Source organism: Colletotrichum lupini, chromosome 5 (assembly GCF_023278565.1).
Source record: "Colletotrichum lupini chromosome 5, complete sequence".
NCBI classification, from domain to species: Eukaryota; Fungi; Ascomycota; class Sordariomycetes; order Glomerellales; family Glomerellaceae; genus Colletotrichum; species Colletotrichum lupini.
In genome coordinates, this window is record NC_064678.1 from 1,883,150 (window position 1) to 1,907,512 (window position 24,363).

General features: G+C 52.8%; 6 protein-coding genes and 1 non-coding gene across 7 annotated transcripts; 4 read left to right on the top strand and 3 right to left on the bottom strand.

Annotated features, from left to right (window-relative positions):
- Positions 1–1,164: 1,164 nt before the first annotated feature.
- On the top strand, positions 1,165–9,815 carry CLUP02_09952 (peptidase family M28; the record flags this gene model as incomplete). Its single annotated transcript, XM_049288928.1, has 21 exons — positions 1,165–1,332; positions 1,393–1,581; positions 1,638–1,662; positions 1,812–2,190; positions 2,339–2,418; positions 2,495–2,605; positions 2,664–2,681; positions 2,752–2,883; positions 2,986–3,144; positions 3,205–3,415; positions 3,476–3,693; positions 3,786–4,108; positions 4,173–4,490; positions 4,543–5,191; positions 5,252–5,393; positions 5,614–5,863; positions 5,958–6,191; positions 6,296–6,867; positions 6,931–7,203; positions 7,253–8,161; positions 8,216–9,815. The coding sequence occupies 21 exons, from the start codon at positions 1,165–1,167 to the stop codon at positions 9,813–9,815; spliced, it is 6,960 nt and encodes a 2,319-aa protein (XP_049146072.1).
- On the top strand, positions 2,428–2,522 carry CLUP02_tRNA162. Its single transcript has one exon. It is a non-coding gene; the product is annotated as a tRNA-Ile (tRNA).
- Positions 9,816–10,666: 851 nt separating the features above from the next.
- Positions 10,667–11,020, bottom strand: CLUP02_09953 (mediator complex protein; the record flags this gene model as incomplete). The annotated part of the gene is made up of 1 exon (XM_049288929.1): positions 10,667–11,020. The coding sequence occupies one exon, from the start codon at positions 11,018–11,020 to the stop codon at positions 10,667–10,669; it is 354 nt and encodes a 117-aa protein (XP_049146073.1).
- Positions 11,021–12,693: 1,673 nt separating this feature from the next.
- On the top strand, positions 12,694–17,890 carry CLUP02_09954 (WD domain-containing protein; the record flags this gene model as incomplete). Its single annotated transcript, XM_049288930.1, has 9 exons — positions 12,694–12,735; positions 13,008–13,193; positions 13,251–14,063; positions 14,131–15,200; positions 15,605–15,638; positions 15,955–16,569; positions 16,646–17,026; positions 17,080–17,682; positions 17,747–17,890. The coding sequence occupies 9 exons, from the start codon at positions 12,694–12,696 to the stop codon at positions 17,888–17,890; spliced, it is 3,888 nt and encodes a 1,295-aa protein (XP_049146074.1).
- A 404-nt stretch (positions 17,891–18,294) lies between these two features.
- On the bottom strand, positions 18,295–18,999 carry CLUP02_09955 (mitochondrial ribosomal protein; the record flags this gene model as incomplete). The annotated part of the gene is made up of 1 exon (XM_049288931.1): positions 18,295–18,999. One exon carries the CDS (start codon positions 18,997–18,999, stop codon positions 18,295–18,297), a length of 705 nt encoding a protein of 234 aa, XP_049146075.1.
- A 565-nt stretch (positions 19,000–19,564) lies between these two features.
- CLUP02_09957 (flavin reductase like domain-containing protein) lies at positions 19,565–20,461 on the top strand (the record flags this gene model as incomplete). Its single annotated transcript, XM_049288933.1, has 2 exons — positions 19,565–19,658; positions 19,716–20,461. The coding sequence occupies 2 exons, from the start codon at positions 19,565–19,567 to the stop codon at positions 20,459–20,461; spliced, it is 840 nt and encodes a 279-aa protein (XP_049146076.1).
- A 394-nt stretch (positions 20,462–20,855) lies between these two features.
- On the bottom strand, positions 20,856–21,313 carry CLUP02_09956 (uncharacterized protein; the record flags this gene model as incomplete). Its single annotated transcript, XM_049288932.1, has 2 exons — positions 20,856–21,003; positions 21,099–21,313. The coding sequence occupies 2 exons, from the start codon at positions 21,311–21,313 to the stop codon at positions 20,856–20,858; spliced, it is 363 nt and encodes a 120-aa protein (XP_049146077.1).
- Between the last annotated feature and the right edge of the window lie 3,050 nt (positions 21,314–24,363).

Genomic DNA, 24,363 nt, shown 5'->3' on the forward strand with positions numbered 1-24,363 from the left:
GCTTGCCCCTTTTAGCGTCTTTGGCGTTGTTTCCTGTAAGTGATCCCGAGTTCTGTGGCCTGGGTTGTTTTTTCCTTCATTCAATGATGTTGCGTCTGCTACCTTACGGCTTAAGCCGCTAAAAAGGAGCAAAGTCTTGTATATTAGTAGGAGGATATCTTCGTCTTTATCTACCAGTTGGACCTAAAAAGGTCAATGGCTACATCAACCTTTTGACACGGGAATGTCTGAAAATGCCGCCCATTTTAAGAAGTTAGCCATATATTGGGTCCCATGATGGCCAATTTAGCATATTTATCCGCAAAGTCTGTTCCCACGGCGATTGAGGTTCTCCAATCTGTGAGTTTCACTCGGTTTCGAAAACCATACATGTCCCGTAGCTGAGCATTATCGACGGGATTCATAGCACCACGGAGCTTGGCTGCCCGGGTCCCGGTCAGCCGGCTTTGGTCATGATAGGGCGCAGGCAGACAGGCATCCTGGGGTTGAGCGAAGTCTGTGGGCTGAGGTACGGAGGAGATGCCTGATCGATTCTGCTGGGCCACGTTGATGAATGAAAGGCACCACGATCTGTTTGGTACCTTGAAGGAAGTCGACGTGCTTAGTCATTCCGTGATTAGAGGTTGGACCTTTTGGGAAGGACTTCGGACTTGGAGTCGACTGTCGCAACTGCACCGGAGGCCCCACACTTCGGCACACCAACCGGGCGCGGGGAAAGTGACGACATGTGGGCTGGAGACAGTCCCTGTCGTGATTTCTAAGCAAAAGAAAAGTGAAAGCCCCGCGCCCTTTCTACTGCAAATTGCAATGGAGGGGTCACTCTGACGGAAGCAATCGTGCCACGGTACCACGGTATACGCAGGCAAGAGCTGCCAGACAGTGGCCCAGCGTGCCAGCTTCCACGGACCGTGTGTGGGGCGCCCGCCTGGATTATTAAGATGATGGCAGCTTACATAGCTCTCGTTCACAGAGTGAGGGGTTCGTATAAATGCACCCAAGTGGCGTCGAGCGCAGTGGCAGGTGGATTAGTATTCAGTATTTAGACCCAAAACACAACTTCACTTTCTGCACATCGCGGCGACATCACGTAAAACCTCCGTTCAACACTTGCATCGTAAGCATATGACATCTCGGCTAGGACAATTGAGTCAACATATCTTCAACATGGCTGCCAAGACCAAGACCGATATCCACTTGTACACCACCGGTACCCCCAACGGCATCAAGGTGTCCATTCTCCTCGAAGAGCTCGGCCTGGAGTACCAGGTCACGCCCATTGACATCTCAAAGAACACTCAAAAGGTTGGCATCTCAGAGACCTCCATTTGTTCAGTAGCCTGAGGGTCTACTTTCAACCCCTCTAGAGGCCATTATGCTAATGCACGAGTGCAGGAGCCCTGGTTCCTGGAGATCAACCCCAATGGACGTATCCCTGCCTTGACCGACAAGTTTGAGGATGGCAAGACCATCCGCCTGTTTGAGTCGGGAAGTATTTTGCAGTATCTCGTCGACCGCTATGACAAGGACCACAAGGTCTCTTACTCCTATGGCTCGCGCGAGTACTGGGAGGTGAACAACTGGGTATGGTCTACTTACACATGACCATGAATGCCGTGAAGCTGACACAAGAGATGTAGCTGCACTGGCAGATGGGCGGCCTTGGTCCCATGCAGGGGTAAGTTGCCTCTCACTTCTGATGAGATGACGGCGAGCTAATGAGTATTCAGACAAGCCAACCACTTTAAGCGTGCGCCAACTCCTCGATTGCTTCCGTGTTCTTTTGTTCATAAACTAAACTGACTCTCGCACAGGCTACGCACCCGAGAAGATCCAGTACGGCATTGACCGTTACACCAACGAGACCCGCCGTCTGTACCGCACCATGGACACAGCGCTCGCGGCGAACCCCAGCGGCTACCTCGTCGGTGACCGCGTGACTATTGCCGACATCACCAGCTGGGGCTGGGTGGCGGCGAGCAAGTGGGCTGGTATCGACCTGGACGAGTTCCCCGCGCTCAAGGCGTGGCTGTTCAAGCTGGTGGAGAGGCCCGGCTTCGAGCAGGGCCGCCACGTGCCGTCCAAGCACACGGCGCTGGACCACTTCAAGATGACGGATGAGGAGCTCGACGAGAAGGCCAAGGGGGCTGCTGCGTGGATTCAGCAGGGGATGAAGGATGATGCTGCCAAGAAGTGAGCGTGTTAGGTGCCTGGTGATGCTCGAGGGAACGGGCCGTGAAAAGTATCGATGAACAAATAATGCAAAACAAAAAAGAAAACCATTGGATTTCCAACTATGAGCATGTTGTTTTCTACTGACTAATGAAGGATATCGTTGCAGAACAACGCACAACTACGAGTCGCGCCAAAACCGCGAGCTTCATCAGTCTGGAGACCGTCCTGACACTCAAGCTCAAATGAGTCCAATCGGGTCGGTTAGCTCAGTTGGTTAGAGCGTGGTACTAATATTTCATATGAAATGTTGTGTAATGCCAAGGCCGGGAGTTCAAGCCTCCCACTGATCATATTTTTGACAATTTTGAAACATTGCCGCTGGTGCAAGTCAAACATCATCAAAAAACGGTGTTTGGGATGGGTTGCAAGCTTCGTTGGTTGGAGTTATGTTCCAGTTGCCCTTTTCTTTTTTTGTTCATTGTGCTTTTGAGACGAAGGTTCGACCGACCGTTGGCGCTAGTCCTCTTCTCGGTCCGTGTCTGTGGAATCGGACTTAGGCTGTCACGTGCACCTATCGAGCTTCCTCATCGGGCCCGCCTGAGTGGCGCCCAAAAATTCGGACCAATTGGCTCTCGCCCCTTAGCTGGAGGACAGAAGGCGCCAGGCTGAAAGATTCCTGTTCAGTGAGGGACCTCCCATACTATTGCAACGGTTCCATATAAAAGTTCCCTTCCCTCAACCATCGAAATCCACAATCACCATCACACCACCCTATTCCCTCTGACTGACAGCTTGCTTGCCATCGCGCATCAGTCAAAATGTCGTGGAGAAACCAGGGAATCACGGGTTCCAACAACATCCCTTTGGGAAAGCGCCGGTTTGGCGGCGATGATGGTGGTGAGGAGGAGTTCCAGGAAGCTCCCCCCAGCAATGGCAACGGAGAGCTGAAGCGCGGTCGCAGCCCAGAGCCTCGTAAGTCTTCGCATTGCATCATGTTCCTCCTACTATAGCAGATGCTAACGTCGCTTCCAGGTACCGATGCCGATGGCCCTCGCCGCAGAAAGAAGAGAAACCGTTGGGGCGACGCGTCCGAAAACAAGGCTGCCGGATTGATGGGCTTGACGACGGCCATCACGGCGAACATGACCGGCGAGCAGTTGGAGGCTTACACCCTTCATCTCCGTATTACGGAAATTAGCCAGAAGCTTCGCATTGACGACGTCGTTCCCGTGGATGGAGACAGGTACGTTGTCCACACGTGTCCAGCATTGCGCAGCACCTCGCTAACTGCCACTGTCTACAGATCACCCTCTCCTGCTCCCCAGTACGATAACCACGGTCGCCGTATCAACACGCGCGAGTACCGATACCGCAAGCGCCTCGAAGACGAGCGCCACAAGCTCATCGAAAAGGCCATGAAGACTATCCCTAACTACCACCCGCCACAGGACTACCGCAGGCCCACCAAGACCCAAGAGAAGGTCTACGTGCCTGTTAACGATTACCCAGAAATTAACTTCAGTATGATTGCTAACCCTATAACCCTAACCAAAATTTCTTGTTTCCCTTGTTCCCTGCCTGGACTCTGGCCAAGCTTGTCATGCATCCTCCAGGTGTCTTGTCAGACCTGGCCTTGTTTGGAGACTGGGACCGTCATATAACTTGCTTCACCCTTTTGATACAGACACTAACGCCTAGCTCTCGTCGTAAAGTCGGCTTACTTATCGGACCCCGTGGCAACACTTTGAAGAAGATGGAGGGAGAATCCGGCGCCAAGATTGCCATTCGCGGCAAGGGCTCAGTCAAGGAGGGCAAAGGCCGTTCGGACGCAGCTCACGCCAGCAACCAGGAGGAGGATCTTCACTGTCTCATTATGGCCGATACAGAGGAGAAGGTCAACAAGGCCAAGAAACTCATTCACAACGTCATTGAAACCGTAAGTTCCCCCTCCCCCCTTTTCAATGACGATTGGTAGCGAATGCTAATATCTCTTTTGCTAGGCCGCCTCCATTCCCGAAGGACAGAACGAGCTCAAGCGCAACCAGCTTCGCGAGCTTGCTGCCCTCAACGGTACCCTCCGTGACGACGAGAACCAGGCTTGCCAGAACTGTGGCCAGATCGGCCATCGCAAGTACGACTGTCCCGAGCGCCAGAACTACACTGCCAGCATCATCTGCCGCGTCTGTGGCAACGCTGGACACATGGCTAGAGATTGTCCCGACAGACAGAAGGGTGCCAGCTGGCGCAATGACGGCGCCGGCAGAGCTGACTCGGCTGGCCGCATTGAAGGCGGAGACGCTGTCGACCGCGAGTACGAGGTACGTTTTTCTGCATTCCTTATCCACAACCCCAATACTGACTTTGCGATAGCAACTCATGCAAGAACTCGGCGGCGGCTCAGCCGGTGGCGCTGCACCTGCACGCATCGAAGCCGGCCCTGGTTCCTACAATAACAACGGACCCAGCGGCGGTGATGCGAAGCCCTGGCAGCGTGGCCCTACCGGCGGACCTGCTCCTTGGCGCAGCCGTAACAACGACTCACGCGATGATCGCGATCGTGGTGACCGTGACCGTGACGGTGGTGGCGGCGGCGGCGGTGGTCCTGCACCTTGGGCTCGCGATCGCAACCGTCGTGATGACCACGGAGGCGGCCACGGAGGCGGCCACGGCGGCTACGGCGGCGGTGACCACTATGGCGGTGGCGGCCAAGGTGGCTACGGTGGTCAATCTGCTGGCGCTGCTCCCGGTGCCGCTCCCTGGCATCAGCCTCCCGGAACTCAGAACGGCTACGGTGGCTATGGTGGATACCCGGGATACGGTGCTCCTCCTGGCATGGCCGCACCGCCATCTGGCGCCCCTCCGCCGCCTCCTGGTGCTCCTGGTCTTGGAGCTCCTCCAGGTCTGGCTGGTGGCCTCAACGCACTCATCCAGCAGTATGCCGGAGGCGCCCCTCCCCCGCCTCCCTCGGACAATGCTCCTCCTCCGCCTCCCAGCGACCAACCTCCCCCACCTCCCCCTGGTGCTTGAAGTGGTTTGAGGGAGCTAGGAGGTAGATCAGACGACTAACTTTGATGCTAAGCTCGCATCTGCACACCGACTACGTTGACAACTAACGCTCAACTAACAACCAAGGATTCATATCATGACTTCCAGGGTTGGACAAGTGTTCGCACCTACGCATCAACGTGTTTTCTCTCTCCTGAGTATTTGAAGACCCCAGTGTGGGCAGCAAGCACTTAACGCAAAAAAGCAGAATCAACAAAACAGCGGACACAAGAAAGCAAATTGTACGATAGAACGGGAACGGGAATTCTAGTGGACACTAATCCATAGGCTTATTTTATGCATCGGTGCGTTTGTTTTATAGCCAAAAGATGAAGTTCATCCCAATTGAGGAAATCTAGCCTGTCCACGTGAAGTTATTTGCGACACACTTGAAAGTCCAAAGCGCTGTATCGGAGTCGGATCCGAGTGCTGGAGAGGCAGAAAGTGTAGAGAGTTCAAGATGACTAGCCACCCAAGCTGTCACCGAAACTCTGTATCGTGGCGCTACGATATCTTGATGTCCAACACCACTCCAAGTCCAATCAAATTTCAACGGGCCAAGATTGAAGAGAGCCAGTCGCAAGTTTTCTGGGCGAGGTTGCATAAGTTCCCCGCATCGATGACATTCGCCTTGCATGTGAAGTGGGTGGGTGGGCTACCTACCTGAGGCTCGAATGGAGGCCGCCGTTGGCGCTCTAGAACAGAGCATGGGAGCTTGGGCCACCTAAGATACCGTACAGCAATACCTAGCAGCAGCAGCCAGCTCCGGCCCACTGCACATCATCCCAGGCCAGGAAGGTGCGTCCAGTGTCTGTCCCAGATCTGGCATGACGCCTTCCCACACCCTGAGCGCGGCGTTTCTACCTCCAGCCTCCTTCGTCCTTCATCCCACCTGCAGAACTTCCCTTCTGTCGGCTGACAACTTTGCTCCGTTGCCTTTATTCGCCTTTAGCCATTTCTCGTCAGCTTCCTCCGTGACCCGTTCGTTTTCCCCGCTGATCGACTGCTATCGTTGTTTCGCAAGGGTTTCCCAGGCCCATCCATTGCTTGCGCCTATATGCCCTGTAACACTACCTAGTCGCAATTATCTATCGCTTTGCCTTATCTGAGCTTCCGAGGGTTCGTTCACGCAACCCCTCTACCGAGCAGGCTCCGGCCATCTCCGCAGCCTTTCCTCCGAGGACAAAGCTGGAAGACTCGGAGCTTCGTAGCCTCTTCGCATCGTCTGGCAGGACTCGAGATCGTATCAGCTACATTGCGAAGCTTTCTGCGACGCGGTCAGGAGTACTCCATCGGGCAATCCCAGCAACATTCGGTAGCAATGGCTGCCAAGAACCCATTCGGGTTCACGACAGGTCCGGTCACCTTCTGGCTGATTGTCGTCTACGCGGCCTTCCTCGTTCCCCTTGTCTGGATTCACGAATCCGTGCCGTCTGTTCCTAGCCACAATCCTTACACTGGCGTCAATGTAACCGAGGCATGGCAGGACTTGACGCACATCACCAAGAACTACCACCCGTACAACAGCCGTGCCAACGATGAGGTGGGCGCATACCTCTTGACCCGGATCGAGGAGATCTTGCAACGCAATGGAGTCGATTATTCCAAGGAAAAGGATGCAGGTGGCGTTGTCTGGCCTCAGGACGCCTAGTGAGTAAATTCTGTGTGTTCGTTCTTGTGCCGAGAAAACGTGCTGACTAGAGTTTGCTGCAGTGGCACACTAGCACTTCCACGCGAAGATGCCGTTGAGCGTGCTTCGACTGGCCCCCTCGTAACGGTCTTCGACGACGTAATCTCAAATGTGACCTATGCTGGCACCTCTGGCCCACTCGGTCAACCTGGTACTTCGGCCCATGCAACCTACTTTGAGGGCACAAACAAGCTTGTATACATCCGCGGCACAGAAGACGAAGATGGTGAATGGTGGAAGGGCAAGCGTGGCAACATTGGCCAGGGCGGCGTTCTCGTCAATGCTCATTACGACTCGTAAGTGGTATCATTGCTGTGCCAGGCCTTCATGTTGACAGACGAACAGAGTCTCCACCGGCTATGGAGCCACTGACGACGGCATGGGTTGTGTAAGCGTTCTTCAGATGCTCAACTACTTCACTTCTCCTGGCCAGCAGCCCAAGCGTGGAATCGTACTATTGCTCAACAACGGCGAAGAGGATGGCCTGTACGGAGCCAGAGCCTACCACTACAGCCCTCTCTACTACTTCACAACCTCATTCGTGAATCTCGAGGGTGCCGGCGCGGGAGGGCGAGCCATCCTCTTCAGAACCACTGACTTGGAGGTATCCAAGGCTTATGCCAACGCTCCTCATCCCTTTGGATCCGTTGTTGCTGCAGACGGCTTCAAGCTTCGAGCGATTAAGAGCGAAACGGACTACAAGGTGTGGGTCGAGAACTTTGGCCAGCGCGGCCTCGACATCGCATTCTACCGACCTAGAGCGCGGTACCACACTAACCAGGACGATACCCGACATGCCTCGCAAGAGAGCCTTTGGCACATGCTTTCCAACGGCTTGGCTGCTGTTGATTCGCTTCAGAAGACTTCGGGCTCCTTCACCGGTAAGCGCAATGACGGAGACAAGAAGAAGGTTTCGAGCGGTTCCGGAACAGAGGGCGTTTGGTTCGATATGTTTGGCAAGGGATTCGCCACTCTTGAGCTTCGTGGCCTCTTCGCGTGGACATTGACCCTGCTCATTGTGTCTCCCCTGATTTTGGTCCTCGTCACCTACATCCTGTCGAGGCAGGACAAGTACTACTTCTTCTCGAGGAAGGTCAAGATAGACATTGACGACGAATCGGTCCCTCTTGGCGGTTGGAAGGGTTTCTTCCGTTTCCCCTTGGCCCTTATTTTCTCGGGCGCGATCACCGTCCTTTCTGCCCTCCTGGTTCGAAGACTGAACCCTGAGGTTGTTTCCAGCAGTCCTTATGCAGTGTAAGTCCAAGTCAACTCCATTGAACGTTTCCAAGCTAATGCTTTACACTATAGCTGGGCAATGACTTTGTCTGTGTTCTTTCTCGTATTCTGGACAATCTCGCGCGGCGCCAACGCCGTCAGGCCGAGCGCTCTTCAACGCGGTTACGCCCACATTTGGCTCTTCATCTTGAGCTGGGCTATCCTCGTTGCTGTTACGACCGCTGCCGACAGATTCCAGATTGCTTCGGGATATCTCTTTGCGTTCTTCCATTCCGCCGTCTTTGTTGCGACGCTCATCACTCTCTGCGACCTTTTCGCGCTCCCGAGCAAGCGAGCCTACGCAGAGACGGCTCACGACGATCAGCAGTCTAGGGATAATATATCCGAGGTTCCCAACTCTGATGCTTTGATTTCTCCGAGTCCGCACGAGGAGGGCACCACTGAAGAGCCCACGGAAACAACGCCGCTTAGGAGTGGCGACAATGGCAGTGGAAACAATGGCACAATACGCACGACATTCGCAACAACCTACCGACGCTCGCTCTCTGCCATCATGTCCAACCCAGATGACGACGACGAGGAGACTAAGGAAACAAGAGAGAAGCAACCCTATGAGAAAGAACAACCGTGGTCAGCGAAGCTCCCATCTTGGACCTGGTTCTTCCAACTCCTTCTGCTCGCTCCGATCACCATCATCGTCTTCCTCCAAGTGGCTCTGTTCATCACCTCGGCCATGCAGTCCATTGGCGCCGATGGTGTGGACCCTTTGCTTCTCTATACCGCGATTGCCGTCTTCAGTATCATGATTTCTTTGCCTCTTACTCCGTTCATCCACAGGACGAGCTCCTACGTGCCGTTGGCCCTGTTGTTCATTTTCCTCGTCAGTCTCATCTACAACCTTGCCGCCTTCCCGTTCTCCGCGAACAACCGCTACAAGGTCAAGTTCATTCAGCACTTGGACCTGGATAATGGAAACTCTTCAGTTTCGATTCTCGGCCTGCAAAAGTACGCCCGCAAAATGATCAACGAGTTGCCATCTGCGGCAGGCCGGGAAGTCATATGCACTCCATCAGCTGGCTTGCTATCTGATTGTCGATTTGATGGATCTGCAGTGTTGCCCAGACTGCCTGAGCTTAAGAGCACCTCGTCTTCCGGACTCGTGTCTTCAAAGGATCCATACGCACATCTCGTGACTGTTAACATCACTTACTCGAACTCGACCAATGAGTATGAGCTTTGCATTAATGCCCCAGAGTCAAAGCAGTGTGTTCTCAATTTCGACGACGCTGTGACGTTTGACGTTCGGGAGGGCGCCGGTATCGACTCCCTCTTCAGCACACCTACTGAAGGGGGCATTAACGGCATCACGCTTTGGCGGAGGGACTCGTCTATCCCATGGACGATTGACGTCAAACCAGCTGCCAAGCCCTCGGCGGCTAAGCCCGCGGAGTCAGTTCACAAGGAGACTCCCAAGGAGCACGAGGAACTTCGGATTCGCCGGGTTCGAAAGTCTACAGGATTCAGCGGAACGATCTCGTGCTCTTGGAGTGATGCCAACGTTCGCGGGACAATCCCTGCCTTGGACGAAGCTTTACAATATGCCCCTGACTGGATCGCCGTCACAAAGCAAGACGTAGGCCTGGTCAAGGCATACAAGCGCTTCAAGGCCTAAGCAGATATTGAAACTCATTTCACTGTCAACTTGGTGAAGTTTAATTTCACTTTGTTTCGTGGGGTTGTAGGGGAGGACGCGCGGGTTCATGGCTAGAGCGATACATGAGAGGCCATGAACCGATGGAAAGCTGGAATAGTGCTTTTCTTCATGGCGGTCGGCAACTGGAATTTTGTTCATTGGATGGCGTTTCGAGAGGCATCTTTCACGTTAGCATGCGATCATGGGGTACAGCATAATCACTGGTGGCTAGGCTGCGGACGGGTAACGAAAGCACGCGTAATAGGTATCAATTTGAAGTATCATTCAGGAAACGCCCCTGTCATTCAAGCATACGGGGTCGAATCGTTTTCGGCCATGTTGCGGAAGTTAGGTCTGTGTGCGTATTCCTCGAGTATTGACTATGCCGGGTCTGCGGATTAGGACCTGCGTCGAGTAGCTTGCCTTACATTCAGATCGAGGTCGCCCTTCCTTTAACCAAGCCCTCTCGATCCTCATGGTCGAGCGGTATAACGCCCTTGTCCGTTAGTACAGAACTTGGTATGAAATTTCGAGAAGCCAACGGATGAAGGATTTCGTAGGGGCCCAGTTCGATTTACGGACTAGGTACCTGAGCTTTTGCTTTTTCGCCCCTTTTGATGCCTTCCATCCATCCCATGAACTGCAAACGATTTAATGTAATAGGGTATCAATTGTTGGTCTCCCGCGCAAGTCTGCTGGCAAGAGTGCGCCTGGTATTAGGCTCTTCTTCTCGTTCCAATACCACTTTGGTATGAAGTAAATGAGACTCCCATCACCGAGCCATCCAGACATTTCCCAGGCTTGCTTCTACTAAACTGCCAGCTTTTCCATCACTCCTGCATCCTCTCATCCTTGATACCACCACCAGCTCCTTCGGCCACCTCCTTGGCGTGATACCGCTCCAGCAGCTCCCTCATCTTGGCCCACAACTCGGCCTCCATGTCGCGCTCGACCTTGTTGTTGCGGCTATTGAGCCACCCGACGTCGAGGTTACCAATGGTGCCGACGCCGTTGGGCTCGAGGGAGGGTCGGGCGACGATTTTGGCGTCCTCGTTCATGATGGGTTGTCGGGTTTTGGGATCGGCGTCGTTGCGGAGCTTGATGATGGAGGCTTCTTCGAGGGCGAGAATTTGGCGCTTCATGTGGACGTCTACTGTGTGCAGGGTGGAGAGGAGGGCGTCCATTGAGGTTTTGAAGGTTTGGGTTTGGCAGGAGGAGGAGGAGGATGGTTGGGGGGGAGGAGCGGATGGGTTTGAGGGGTCTGATGATGGGGAGGGCTTTGGGGGTGCGCCGAGGGCGGAGAGGGCGGATGAGGTGTGTGACATTAGGGAGACTATTTGGGTGTCGATTTCGCAGAGTTGTTGGATTCGTTCTTGGAGGGTGAAGGGTTCGTTTGGGGCGTCTGTTGTCATTGCTGTGTCTGCCATTGTTGCGTTTGAGAGCTGATTTCGAATTTTATAGGAAGAACAGACGTGTGCGACTGGTGAGTTTTGGGAGTTGGGAAGAGGACAATATTATGGGTGGATCGTGGTTCTTGATGAGTGTAAAGTAGTTCGTGAGATGAGAGGTTGAGATGGTGAGTGAGATTCAGTGGGTGAGTGCTCGAGCTCACAGGTGAGCTCCAAGAGGTCGCGTCTGAGTTGAAAAAGGTGGGTCCGACCACCGGGGAAGGTCGAAGCTCTCTTCCAATGACTGAGAGCGAAGAGGCATACACTATGCCGAGAAAGGCCTAGCGCCATCCTCTCCAGATATTTTCCGCCGCCAACCTTGACCTCACATCCTTTCCTTTGCAGCCTTGCAGGGGATGAAGGAGCCTCATTTCATCGGGGCCGGACGCGACTTTCGACGACATCTCATCGAAGTTTATCATCAAAAGTCGGAACTTCGCATCTGCAGCACTACCTTCTGATAGTCAACGTCTAATCAGAGAAACACGCTCATTAGAAACCTGGAGATTACGGCCTCGGTTTCCGCCACGGATACCCGACCTTGGCTCGACGACTCACGATCACGTCTCACCCGCCCGGTTCACGACTAATGCGCCGAGAGACGTGAAAGGCGCATCGCCACATCGAAACCAGGAATTTTCATCTACACCAACTGCGCGCGTTCCAACACTATCGAAATCGTTCTGTAAAAAATGTCGGGAACCCCGGCTCAACCAGGTGCTAGCACCACCCCGGGCGCACCAGCAGCGGCAGCAGCAGGCGCAGCAGGCACAGGCGCGTCGGGATCCTTTTCACAACAGCCTCAGCAGCAGCAGCAGCAGCAACAACAAGCTGCGTCGACGGTACCGGCGACGGTGACGCCTATTCCTGCTCCTACCATCCCGACTAGCCAGACGCCGATCCCGCCCCCTGCGACGGCTACGCCTGCGCCTGCGCCGGCGCCGGCTACTGCGCCCATGTCGAATCAGAATCTGAATCAGATTGTAAGTTGGGGTTCCAGTTGTCAATTTGGTGTCCTTTCTGTGGTTCCTATGCGTCTATATGGGGAGGAAGGGTTGTTCGATCGTTCGGTTGCTGCGAGTGTGGTGACCGTGGCGGTCGACGGCTGGTGGTGATGGCAAGTGCTGTTGGAACCGTGAGAGATGAGATCGGCGAGTGAGGATCCTGTATCCCTTCGAGGGCGGGGGACAGAAGGACAGCAATTGCTTCTTCCATCTCCCGCAAGAATTGCAGAAACAAAACCCATCTCACGGGTAATTGCCAGTTCACATTTCTTTGTGTGTTTGGTTCTGCTTGCCTTTTCCTCATCCATCACCTTTCACCATCGTCGTTCAACTCATACACCTTCCAATTCGTCTTTATTATTCTTTCACGTCAAAATATCATCAACATCCAGGAGTTTGAAGACAATGGCCAGTCACCTTCAAGAGAGAGTGTCCAAGGTTGAGATGGTAGGTCACTGCGGCGTGGCTTCTGGATTCTCGTGGAAGAGGACCGCCTCTCTCCCAACACCCTCCTTGTCTCCCATTCCTTATGTTGAGCATGATTTCTCTATTCCTATCTCTTCATCCTCTCTCCTTCCTCCTCTACTTTCTACTTGTCTTCGGCGCGGGAGAGCAAACATGTTCGTTCCAGAAGACATAGAGACTGCGAAGGCGGCGAAAGTACGATCGCGCGGACTTGCCTTTTCAACGCTTTCCCCGACATCGCTGACAGTTTCTAGGTCACAGACTATCTCCTGAAGCGAGGATACACTCGTACTGAAACCATCTTTCGCCAAGAGTCTTCGCACTTGGGTCCTGACGGCAGACCCATTCACAATAAGGTTGATGATTTGGGCCCTAAGAAGTACTTGAAGGCTTTCAACTTGCTCCGTGAGTGGGTCGAGAACAACCTCGACATCTACAAGGTAAGCCTCTAGTAGTCCATCTGATTCTGGCCTTTCATTATTTCTAACCTTTTACAGTTCGAGTTGAACAAGCTTCTCTGGCCTGTCTTTGTCTACTCCTGGCTCGAGCTCGTCACTCAGAACTACTCTGAGGAAGCCAAGATCATCCTCAACAACCTCAAGTCGTACTTTGAGAATGTCCACTCCGATGACCTGAAGACCTTCTCCACCATTACACTGGCTCTGCACGCCAAGGAAAACCCTACCACCAAGTTGTACAGAGAGAACAAGTACCGCGTTCCGCTCAACCAGCACATCAGTGGCAACCTCTTCCACTTCCTCGAGCGCGAGCGGGACAATGGCGGCGCCGTTATCCTGTACATTCTTTCGACCTTCTGCCAGTTGGATTCAACGGCCCGTGGCCCCATCGAGCCTTTCAGCTTCGAGGCGATTTACCGCCGATCTCAGAACCTCGACATTGACGAGGTGGATCTGCAAGAGGGTATCCCTGGAGTCTTCACCGGCATTTCAAACAGGGACCTCTTGGACAAGACGGTGCCCCTCAAGCTGGGTCCTCTGCCCATGGAAGAGGACCTCCGCGACGATGTCAGGGCCGAGCTCCAGGATGAGGATGCGCTCAACCCCCCGCCCGATGGCCGTGCTACTTTGGTAGACGAGTTCGATCGTAAGATTAAGCGTGAGGAGAGCGCCGATGGCCCCACAAGAGCTGACCTGCCTTTGCCTCCATCTCGCGCCAGAGACGTTGTCATGGAGATGCAGAAAGTCAGAGAGAACCGTGATCGCTTCAAGATTGACGGACGTACCGGTGGCGTCGGCGTTCCTGTGAGCGCGTGCATGTTCACTTTCCACAACACTTTAGGAAGGCAAGTAGTACGTTCTTATCCAGTGAATTCGACTAACAGTTTGGTATAGTGTCTCATGCATGGACTTCTCCAAGGATCACGAAATGGTTGCTATTGGGACCACGGATTCCTACATCCGAGTGTGGCATCTTGAGGGCAAGCCTCTCAAGTCGAAGCGCAATGACGAGAAGGACTACAAGTTCAACAACCGCAAGCTTATCGGTCACTCAGCTCAAGTGTACTCAGTTTCCTTCTCCGATGCCATTGCCAAGCTCGAGCATGCGCCATTCGGCGAGGAGGGCAAGGGCGAGTCTCCTATCGAGACGAGCTCCAAGCTGCTGCTGTCTTGTTCTGCGGACGGCACCGTTCGAGTGTGGTCGCTGGATGTCTGGGCCTGCGTCTGCGTCTACAAGGGCCACGATGGTCCGGTGTTGAGAGCCGAGTGGGGTCCTTTCGGTCACTACTTCTTGACTGGCGGCTGGGACAAGACTGTTCGCGTCTGGATGCAGGATCACGCTTCCGCGCAGCGCATTCTCGTCGGTCACGATTCCAGCATCTCGGCTGTGGCCTGGCACCCGAACGGAACATACGTGTTCTCGGCTTCCGACGAGACGGACAAGTCGGTCCGCATGTGGTCTGTCATCACCGGCCAGTGCGTGCGTGTCTTCACCGGTCACACGGACTACATCTCCACCATCGAGGTCGCGCCCAATGGCAGAATCTTGGCCACGGGTGATTGCAGTGGCAATATCTTCCTCTGGGACATCCAGAAGGGCCTCCGCATCAAGCGCTCCCGCGGCCACGGTAAAGGCGGTATCTGGTCCATGAGCTTCAGCGTCGAGTCCAACGTTCTCGTCTCTGGCGGCCAAGACGGCACTGTTCGTGTGTGGGATGTCGAGCTCCCTGCCGAGGGCCACACGGCGGCTCAGCAGCAGCAAGGAGCGGCGCCTGCTCAAGAGGGAGGCGACACCATCGTTGCGGCCAGCGGACAGACGGATCGCCCGACTGCTAGCGGTCAGGGAGCGACTGGCAGTGGATCTAGTGCTCCCAGTGGCGGAAAGAAGAAGGGCAAGGAGGTTATGATTACGCCCGACCAGATCAGCGCATTCCCGACCAAGAAGACGCCCGTCATGAAGGTACAGTTCACCCGCATGAACCTAATTGTGTCTGGTGGCTGCTATGATCCCGACCGTTAAGCGCAACATGCACCTCTTTTCACTGCGGAACGGGATTTTCTGGAGGGAAAGAATCAGACTGTCTTCATCTTGAGTTTGGCGTTGGGGTCACGGTAGTCGACAAAATGTGACTTGGGCGAGGTAATCCTGGTCTGGGACAGCAAAATCGCCTGGTTACTGGTTTGTGTAAATCATCAATGTAGTAGATACCTTTAGTCAATTGGGAAGGCTGTAAAGCCAATTTGCCCGTGATCTAAGTAAAATGCATGTGAACGCTTCCCTTTGAATTGTATCTTTGTTCGTGACATGTCTCGGTAAGGTACTTCGTACATTAGCACCGCCATTGCCCGGCGTCAGTCGAGACAGGAACAGTGACGTTGACCGCAACCGCTAGGTACCTCGAGTGCGGCGCTCCTGGGGCAGGCCGGGTAGGTACCTACAGGCTACAGGGGCCTCGATGGGCTCTGGGGTCCCAATCGAGGTCGAGTGGCTGAAGCTTCCAACGTGCCTCAGCGAATCAGGTAGTGCGGAGCAGCTGTGCACCTTTCGCATTGAGCCTCTGTCAGTCAGACACAACCAGAACCGGCCGTGCCTTGGATGTACCTCACCTTACTGTGCTGCCTTGCCTTTTGCCAGACCACATCCCACCTCACCTCAATTCAACACCCCAACCATCGCCCGCTTTCCGTGGTACTCCACAGGCCCGTCATCTAACCAGATTTCATTCTCACGAGATTACCATAGCCACTGGCGCATCGAGCAAACGAAAGGATGGATCCCCTCGAAGAGTCGCCATGGGGCGATTCGCAACCCACCTCCGAGCCCTCGACCCAGCAGCAGCCCTCCCAAAGCGAAGAGTCGACGTCGTCGCAGCCCGCGGCCAAGTCAGACGCACCCAGCACGGCATCCGCACCTCGCCCTTCACGCTCCGGACCTGTTCGTCGCCTCGTTTCCGCCCAACCTACCCGCCTCGAAGCCGTCGACGATCCCCTCGGTCCTCTGGGTCCCCTGGGCGCTCCCGCCGCCGCAGACAATGGCGCCGAAGCCGGCCAGGATGCTCCGCCCGTGCCGCCGCAGAAGGAGCAGATGGTGATCCGCACCTCGATGCCGCCCCAGCAGGGCCGCCGCGCCGGACCTTCCGACCCTCATCACATCGACGAGGACGATTACGACCGTCCGTCTGGCCCGAGGCAGCCGCCGCCCGTTCAGGCTGCGCATCCTAGCCCGGTGCGGACGCATACTCAGCCTAGCGTCAGCGTCGAGCAGGCTAGCAAGCCGAGCTTCCAGATCACGGTGGGCGATCCGCACAAGGTTGGAGACTTGACCAGCTCGCATATCGTCTACTCTGTCAGGACCAAGGTAAGATGAAGCTCTTCCATTGGTGAAGCGGGGATTGGGGGAGAGGAGCCCGCGCTAATCATGATGGAACCGACAGACCTCCTCAAAGGCATACAAGCAGCCCGAGTTCGAGGTGAAGCGCAGATACCGTGACTTCCTTTGGCTGTACAATACGCTGCACGGAAACAACCCCGGTGTTGTTGTGCCGCCGCCGCCGGATAAGCAGGCTGTCGGTCGCTTCGAGAGTAACTTTGTTGAAGGACGTCGCGCCGCTTTGGAGAAGATGGTGAACAAGACTGCTGCGCACCCTACCCTACAGCACGATGCCGACCTGAAGCTGTTCCTCGAGAGCGAATCATTCAACGTCGACGTCAAGCACAAGGAGCGGAGGGAGCCGATTCCCGGAGAAAGCAAGGGTGTCCTCGGCAGTCTGGGTATTAACGTCGGTGGCAGCAGCAAGTTTGTCGAGCAAGATGACGTGAGTGTTCGCTGGGATTACCAAAAGAACTGTATACTGACAGAGGACGACAGTGGTTCCATGACCGCAAGGTCTACCTCGATGCGCTCGAGAACCAGCTCAAGGCGTTGCTCAAGGCAATGGAGACAATGGTTGGCCAGCGCAAGATGATGGCCGAGGCCGCTGGAGACTTTTCGGCGTCTCTGCACGCTCTGTCTACGGTTGAGCTTTCGCCCTCGTTGTCGGGCCCGCTGGATGCGCTGTCCGAGCTGCAGCTGACGATCCGCGATGTCTACGACCGTCAGGCCCAGCAGGATGTTTTGACCTTTGGCATCATTATCGAGGAGTACATCCGCCTGATTGGGTCAGTTAAGCAGGCGTTCAGCCAGCGACAAAAGGCGTTCCACTCGTGGCACTCTGCCGAGTCAGAACTGCAGAAGAAGAAGGCTTCCCAGGACAAGCTCCTGCGGCAAGGCAAGAGCCAGCAGGACAGGCTGAACCAGGTTAGCGCGGAGGTCGGCGACGTGGAGAGAAAGGTGCACCAGGCCAGGCTCCTATTTGAGGATATGGGTCGGTTGATGAGGGCGGAGCTTGACCGCTTTGAGAGAGAAAAGGTGGAGGACTTCAAGAGCGGCGTTGAGACCTTCTTGGAGAGCGCGGTAGAGGCACAAAAAGAGGTAAGACAATCCGCGACATACATGAGGTGGGATTGAGGCTGACGCTTGACAGTTGATTGAGAAGTGGGAGACGTTCCTCATGCAGCTGGATGCCGAGGACGACGAGACGGTCTTTTACCGGCCGCCCGTCATCCAGCCCTCGGGCAAACCGCCCGGCAACACGGCCATTGACAGGGCTCGTGCCACCATCAACGACGACTCTGACTAGAAGCCCGAGGCACGGCGTCCGCTGATTCACTACATTATACCTACGCATCACAGCAGCGGTTTCTTCTTCGACCCCACGGCGCACTGGGACGAGTGACGAGTGAATCAAGTGTGGGCAATAAGTGCACATTGTGGAGCCTATCCTTTCTTGGTTGTAGTAGTTGTGGTTGTTGTACATATCTGACAGTAGAAGAAACCCCATGGGGGGTATAAGGGGCTCCCGTAATCCACCTCCTCCTCTGACCACGCTTATGATCGCCCTCTCGGCGGGTCTCCGTGAAATCTCACTTTTTATACAATGATCCGGTTCTGTGCATCGTACAAGCTTCTTTTCTCCCCAGCTATACGCAGGGGATGCTGACGACAGTGGTGATGGTTTTGTTTGTGTCATGCTCTCGCGTTGCCTTATTTCTTTCCCTTCTTGCCCTTCTCCGGTGCCGCCGCCTTCTTGGGGGGCTCCTTGATAGCCTGCTGCGGCTGCATCGCGGCGTACCCGCTGATCAAATCGCCCATATCGAAGACGTCGTCCTCCTCGGGGGTAGCAGCCGGCTGGGCAGGCTTCGCGGTCTCCTTTGCCGGGGCGGCAGCAGCAGCGTCCTTTCCGGCAGTCTCCTTTCCTGTGGCAGCAGCGTCCTTCCCAGCAGCGCCCTTTCCAGCGTCCTTTGCAGAAGAAGCTGCAGCCGCAGCGGCGGCGGCGTTGAGCTCCTCCTCCGTCGGCTTCTTGGCGGCCAAATCGAACCCGCGACCGAAACGCTCACGGAAGGCCGCGAGTTTTCCGGCCTCGTCGACTTCCACGTTCTTGAGGGACTTGTCAGAGGGTTGCCAGAGGGCGTGGTTGCGGGAGTCCTTTGCGGAGCGGACGAGGGGGCTCGGGGAGGTGGTGCGGACGGTGTAGGTGCTTCCGTCGGAGAGCTGGATGAGCTGGGTGAAGGTGTAAGGGCGGCGGGGGCGGGGAATGAAGGTTGCTGCACGGGATTGTTGGGTTGGGAGACCTATTCTCGGCGAGGAGGCGGAGGGGATTGTGGCGCCGGAGCAGGAGGAGGTTGTGAGGGAGGGTCGGTGGGCGAGGAGGCTTGTTGGCCTGGGCAGGTGGGTTGGGAGCTTGCCCATTTTTGCGGATTTTCGTATGGTTCGAGTGGTGGAGGGAGTTCAATTGATTTGGAGGCGAGGAAGAGCTCTGGTAGGATCGTAGAGAAAGGGTTCGGTGGCGAGAATGGTGCGACGGGCGGAGGGAGCGCGCGCGCGTGGGCAGAGGAGAATTTGTTTGAAGCTTTTGGCGATGCTGGCTCGGTTGGCTCGATTCTCCTTGGCCGCTGGCCGCGCGACCTGAGGAAACCAAAATTTCGGTTGGTCGGGGCCGGGGAGTTCCGTGCGCGCGGGTCCACAGCTCAGCGTGTGCCCGGGGAGTGATTTCTTATCGATAAGGAATTTTTCTGGGTTCGATTTACATCACCGAGAGCTTGAGCTACCACCATTACAAGGGGGGGTAAGGAAGTCCAGCTTTTGACGTCCTTCACAGCCACTCCACGAGCCATTGCTTTCCTTTGACGGAATTTACAGACGCGACCTGCGCGGAGTACAGTTGCACCGTTTATTGCTTTGTTAGACTGCCGAATTGCGAAGTGACTGCGCGCTACCCCGTACGGCAACCTCGGGCTCAGCTCCGGCGCATGCGATGACCGGAGCTCGTGTGCTGGGGACCGCGCTGCGTCGCGTCGGCCGGCCAAGGACCGGAGGAGGCGGCGCTCAGCGGACCCTGATTGGAAGCTGTAAGGCATTGCCACTATTCAATATGCTTGAACATGGTCACTGACGCATCGTCTCAGCTCAGAATGAACGTTCGTCATGCATACCAGGGCTCGTCGGCCCAAACCCACCGACCTCCGAGCACCACCGAACAATACACACGACACCGCGATATCTCTCCTCCTCCTCTTCCTCTTCCTCCTCGAAACCAATGACGCCAACGACAACATGGCGCAGAGAACCCCATCAACCCCCGACAACAACCCACGACCCCACAGCCGACCTCCCAGCACAGCTCTGCGGCGTGATGCGGAGACTAGCGCACTCGGTCGTCGTCGCCACGGCCACAGACCGCGCGGGTCGGCCACGGGGCATGACGATGTCGAGCTTCGTGAGCTTGAGCATGGAGCCCGTGCCGCTGGTGACGTTCAACGTCCGGACGCCGAGCCGGACGCTGGATGCGATTCGCGAGAGCGGCGGGGTTTTCAATGTGCATGTTCTCGCGGAGGGAGGGGAGGGCGCGAGGGTTGCGGATTTGTTCACGAGGGGGAACGCTGGTGCCGGGGAGGGGTTGTTTGAGGGGTTGCCTGGGGGGGTTGAGGTTGTTGAGGAGGATGGGGAGGCGCCTTTACTTGAAGGGAAGGGGGTGTTGTATGTGATCAAGTGCCGGGCTCTTGGGGAGGGGATGGTGAGGGTTAGGGATCATGTTGTTGTTGTTGGGGAGGTTGAGGGGGTTGTGAGGGGGGGAGGGGAGGGGTTTGGGCTTGTTTATGCTGATCGACGGTATCGGACGCTGGGGGAGTGTTTGGTAAAGGGAGAGAAGTGAAGACGGGAGACTGAGGTTGGAGATGTTGTGTATCATACCCCATGTATAGAGATTGCGGATAGAGTGTATACTATGTGAGGGGAACTCCGCCCATTGATTTCAAAGAGGATGGTTAGGGCGGCTATAAATCGGCACTGGGAGCTTGTTGACGGTATGAACTGGGCTTTGAATTATTTCCAACAACCAGCTTTGCACAAGAGACCGTCAGGTGAGAGATATCAGACAGGTCGGTTTTGGCCAAGTCCGATAGATAAAATTCTCTAAGTTCATTCATTCTATGCATACAATGTTACGAATCGCGTTCATGATCATAGGTTCTTCTCCTCCCGTCGTAAGCTTTTCACTGCCTACCGCAATGAAGTCTCTTGAAGCTCACGCCCCACTTCCGACATATTTAAGATAAGGGCACTCGAAATGCATCCGCCATCCTGAATAGTAGTGTAATGCGAGATCCAACACCAGTAAAGACAGTGTAACGACTCCGTCTATTTGCCCGGGCACCCACGGCCCAAGCCATTGGAGATTGAACAGCAATCGGCGTTCTATGCATATTACACGTCAGTTCTGCCCTTTAATTCTTCTCATCGTGTTACTTACACATTTGGTGCGGGGGATATTATAGTCTGTAGCACAATACTTGTGCAGCGGACAGTAAATGTTGCCGGGAAGAGTACCGTACTGCCTAAAGCAGGCAGCTTCTGAGCTAAAGCAACAGTCATGCTTATCATCGCACTGAGCATTTGGGTCGCCAACACCTGGGGCTTTCTGTCGGTTCTCAAGCCTGGCCGGGTTGGCGATGGCCGTTCCCACCGTCAGGGAGATGATGCTGATAATAACTGAGGAGAACTTCATGGTTGAGGAATAGAATCAGGTTTGGTTGTAGATGTGTAAGATGTGGAAGTTGGATAGAGATAAGAGTGAACTGGTTCTAAGTCATCCTGATGATCAAAGACAGATGAGCTTTATACTTTTCTCAGATAGCCCAAACCGCTGTGTGTACTTGAAAATAGAATCCTGATATTCGGGCTTGCCCCTTTCCAATTCATGAGACTACGGCCTTGATACATCCTAAAGGGGTGCCTAGAGTCCATCGGCGTAGCACACTGATTGTGCCAATGTTCGAGCTAGTTGCCTTTGATAGTCGGCATGTTCAAGTCGAGACTTGGTAAGGTATGCACGTGCACTTCCTAGTCCGGCAAGTTTTCTTATTCCAGGCCACCAAGGCAGAATATTCAGATTTGGAGCATTCGTTTAGGAAACAATATCCATGAAGCATGTTCCAAGGCCCGTAGTCCATCGCTTATAGAGTTTACAACCGTGCGAGTAGGTATGCGAGTCAGTTTATTCTGTGGTGACAGTAGGAATACCCGCGTCTATCGCGTTTCATACTGGGCTCAGCTGCCCGAGTGCCGCCTTACGTTGAGTAATACATGATAAAGTATAAGGTAATAATAGAGAAATACGTGTCGGTTTGAGTGATTATCAATATGGCCGAAGTGGGATTTGGTATGTCGGTTCACCTCCTGTTCTAGGAGGTGTTTCCTCTTCGAGGCCATCAAGGCCGTCAAGGCCATCGATACTAGTGAAAGTTTATGTTGCCTATTCATCTCTCTATGAGGTTCGACAAGCACACTCTCAAGTCCGCGAACTAACAATAACTATTGCATGAAGAAGTCTAGTCTGTTTCATATCACGAGAACGGTATCTCCTGCTCGAGCAAGGCTAGCGGCCTATTTCTAGGAGTGGCATCGGTGCACTATGGCAATGCCTCAATTGTCGGATTGGAAGTCCAATTCGACCGCGGCATATAGCCGACTGCGCAGGGGCCAATTGGGGGCCCTATTTACGATTATTATAGCTAGCCTAACCTACGGTTAGAACCTCCTTTTTATACTTACTACGCAGATATTTATATAATTTAATTAATCTCTTCGTTAACTATGGTTCGAACTAACTACCCTATAATAGGGATATTAATACTAATTAGTAATTAAATTTTATTATTATAGATCGGTAAGGTATCTCGTTACGTAAAAGAGACGACCTCTTAATACCGCACGGGATAAGAGATTCGTATTAATTAACTTTATAAAAGTAAATAAAAAAGGGGGCAATTTTCAAATACCGTACGGAATTAAGTAATCGTAGCCCTTTACTACTTATAAGAGGTCGACGTTTACTATATTAAACTATATTAATTAATAAAACTACTTAAGCAACTAGCCTTTTATTATTACCCCGAGTAGCTTTTTTACTAAACGATTTTTCTATAGCCGGCCTATAATTAAAAATTAGCTAGTTAAATTAATAAAAGTATAGTATAAAAGAGCACCGCGCGATTAAAAAAGGGGATCTCTAAACGTAAATATTCTTATTTAGTAATAAAGGTAACCCTATAGGAGTTATTAAGCTAAGAGATTTATAGTATATAGGAAAGTCTATTATTACGAGGACCTTATAAGTACGACCTTAAGCCCGTAATTTAGATAACTTCTTCGTAGCTCCCTTAACTACCCCCCGGGTATTATTTAAGAATATAATATAGGGGACGGTCTAACGAGGGAGGAGGGGATTTAAAGGTCCTAATAGTATTAAGCTAAGAGTATTACGGATCTCGGAGATTAATTTAAGAAGAAGGCGGCTACCCTAAAGTAGTCCTACGACCTCCCGCTAGAGTTATTATTAGCTTAAAAAAAGGCTAAAAAGATAAGGATCTAAAAAAAAAAAAAAAGAATCCTTTAGAGGGCCGCTAAAGGGCTTTTTTTTTTATATTAGCTCCCGGCGCGAGATTACTAATTTTAAAAAATTAATTAAGGAAGTTATTTAGAGATTATAGAGAGTACGAGGCTTAGGAGGCTAGAAGTATACGGGATAGCGGAAATTAGTAATTAATAAAGATCCCGAGACTAATTACTATATTTTTTTATAATAATATAAACGTCTGCCGCTATTATTATTAAAAAGAACTATTAAAACCTACCCTTTTTTACTAAACGAAAAAGAGGATCTTAGTAAGTACGATAGCTAGCGATTTAAAAAGGTAGTAATAATCGTTAAAAATAATAAAAACGAGAGTAGTAGCGAGACGGCGAGAGGAAGCGGGAATCTCTTAGACCCTAATAAATTCGTTAAGTAGCGAAAGTACGGATTTATTATAATTAGCGCGCGGATTAAATATATCCTTATTAAGATTAAATACGCTAATAATTACTAATATAAGTATAAGCTAGAGCACGACCCTTAGCGAGTTAGGGTAAAGAAAAAGAGGACGAAACCCGATCTTAAATAGAATCCTAATCCCTTATAAGTAAGTAAATATTAACTTAGATTATTAGGGGACGTAGATATATAAAATTATAAATTAACCTAACGGTAAGTAAATAGACGTAGTATTAATCTATTTAACTAAGGTTTACGAAAAAAAGGGGCTATAGGGGTAACCCCTATTTTACGAGATCGTAAACGACCTTAGTTATTAGCTAGATAAATAGTTTGCGAGCGTAAGCCTAAGAATTATAAAAGTAGTTAATAGATTTTTCTACGGGCGAGGGGTATTACTAGCGTAATTATAATCGCGAGAGCTATACGAAATACTAATAATAATAATTATAAAAAAGGAATTCGTATTATAAAACTAAGTATAGGTCGATAGAGCGTATAATCGCTTTAACAAATTTAAAAAAAGAGTAAACGACCTAGATTTCCTCTTTATAATTACTAACGGAAATCTATCGTTATAAAAGGATATACCGGGGTAAAATATAGTACTAAAAATACGATAATTAATAATTCTATCTATTTCGACTTATAACTTATTATTATTACTAATATAAAATTCGGCGCTGATTAACTAATAGGAAAGGAGGTAGACGACCCGAAGTTATTAATAGTACGTAATAACA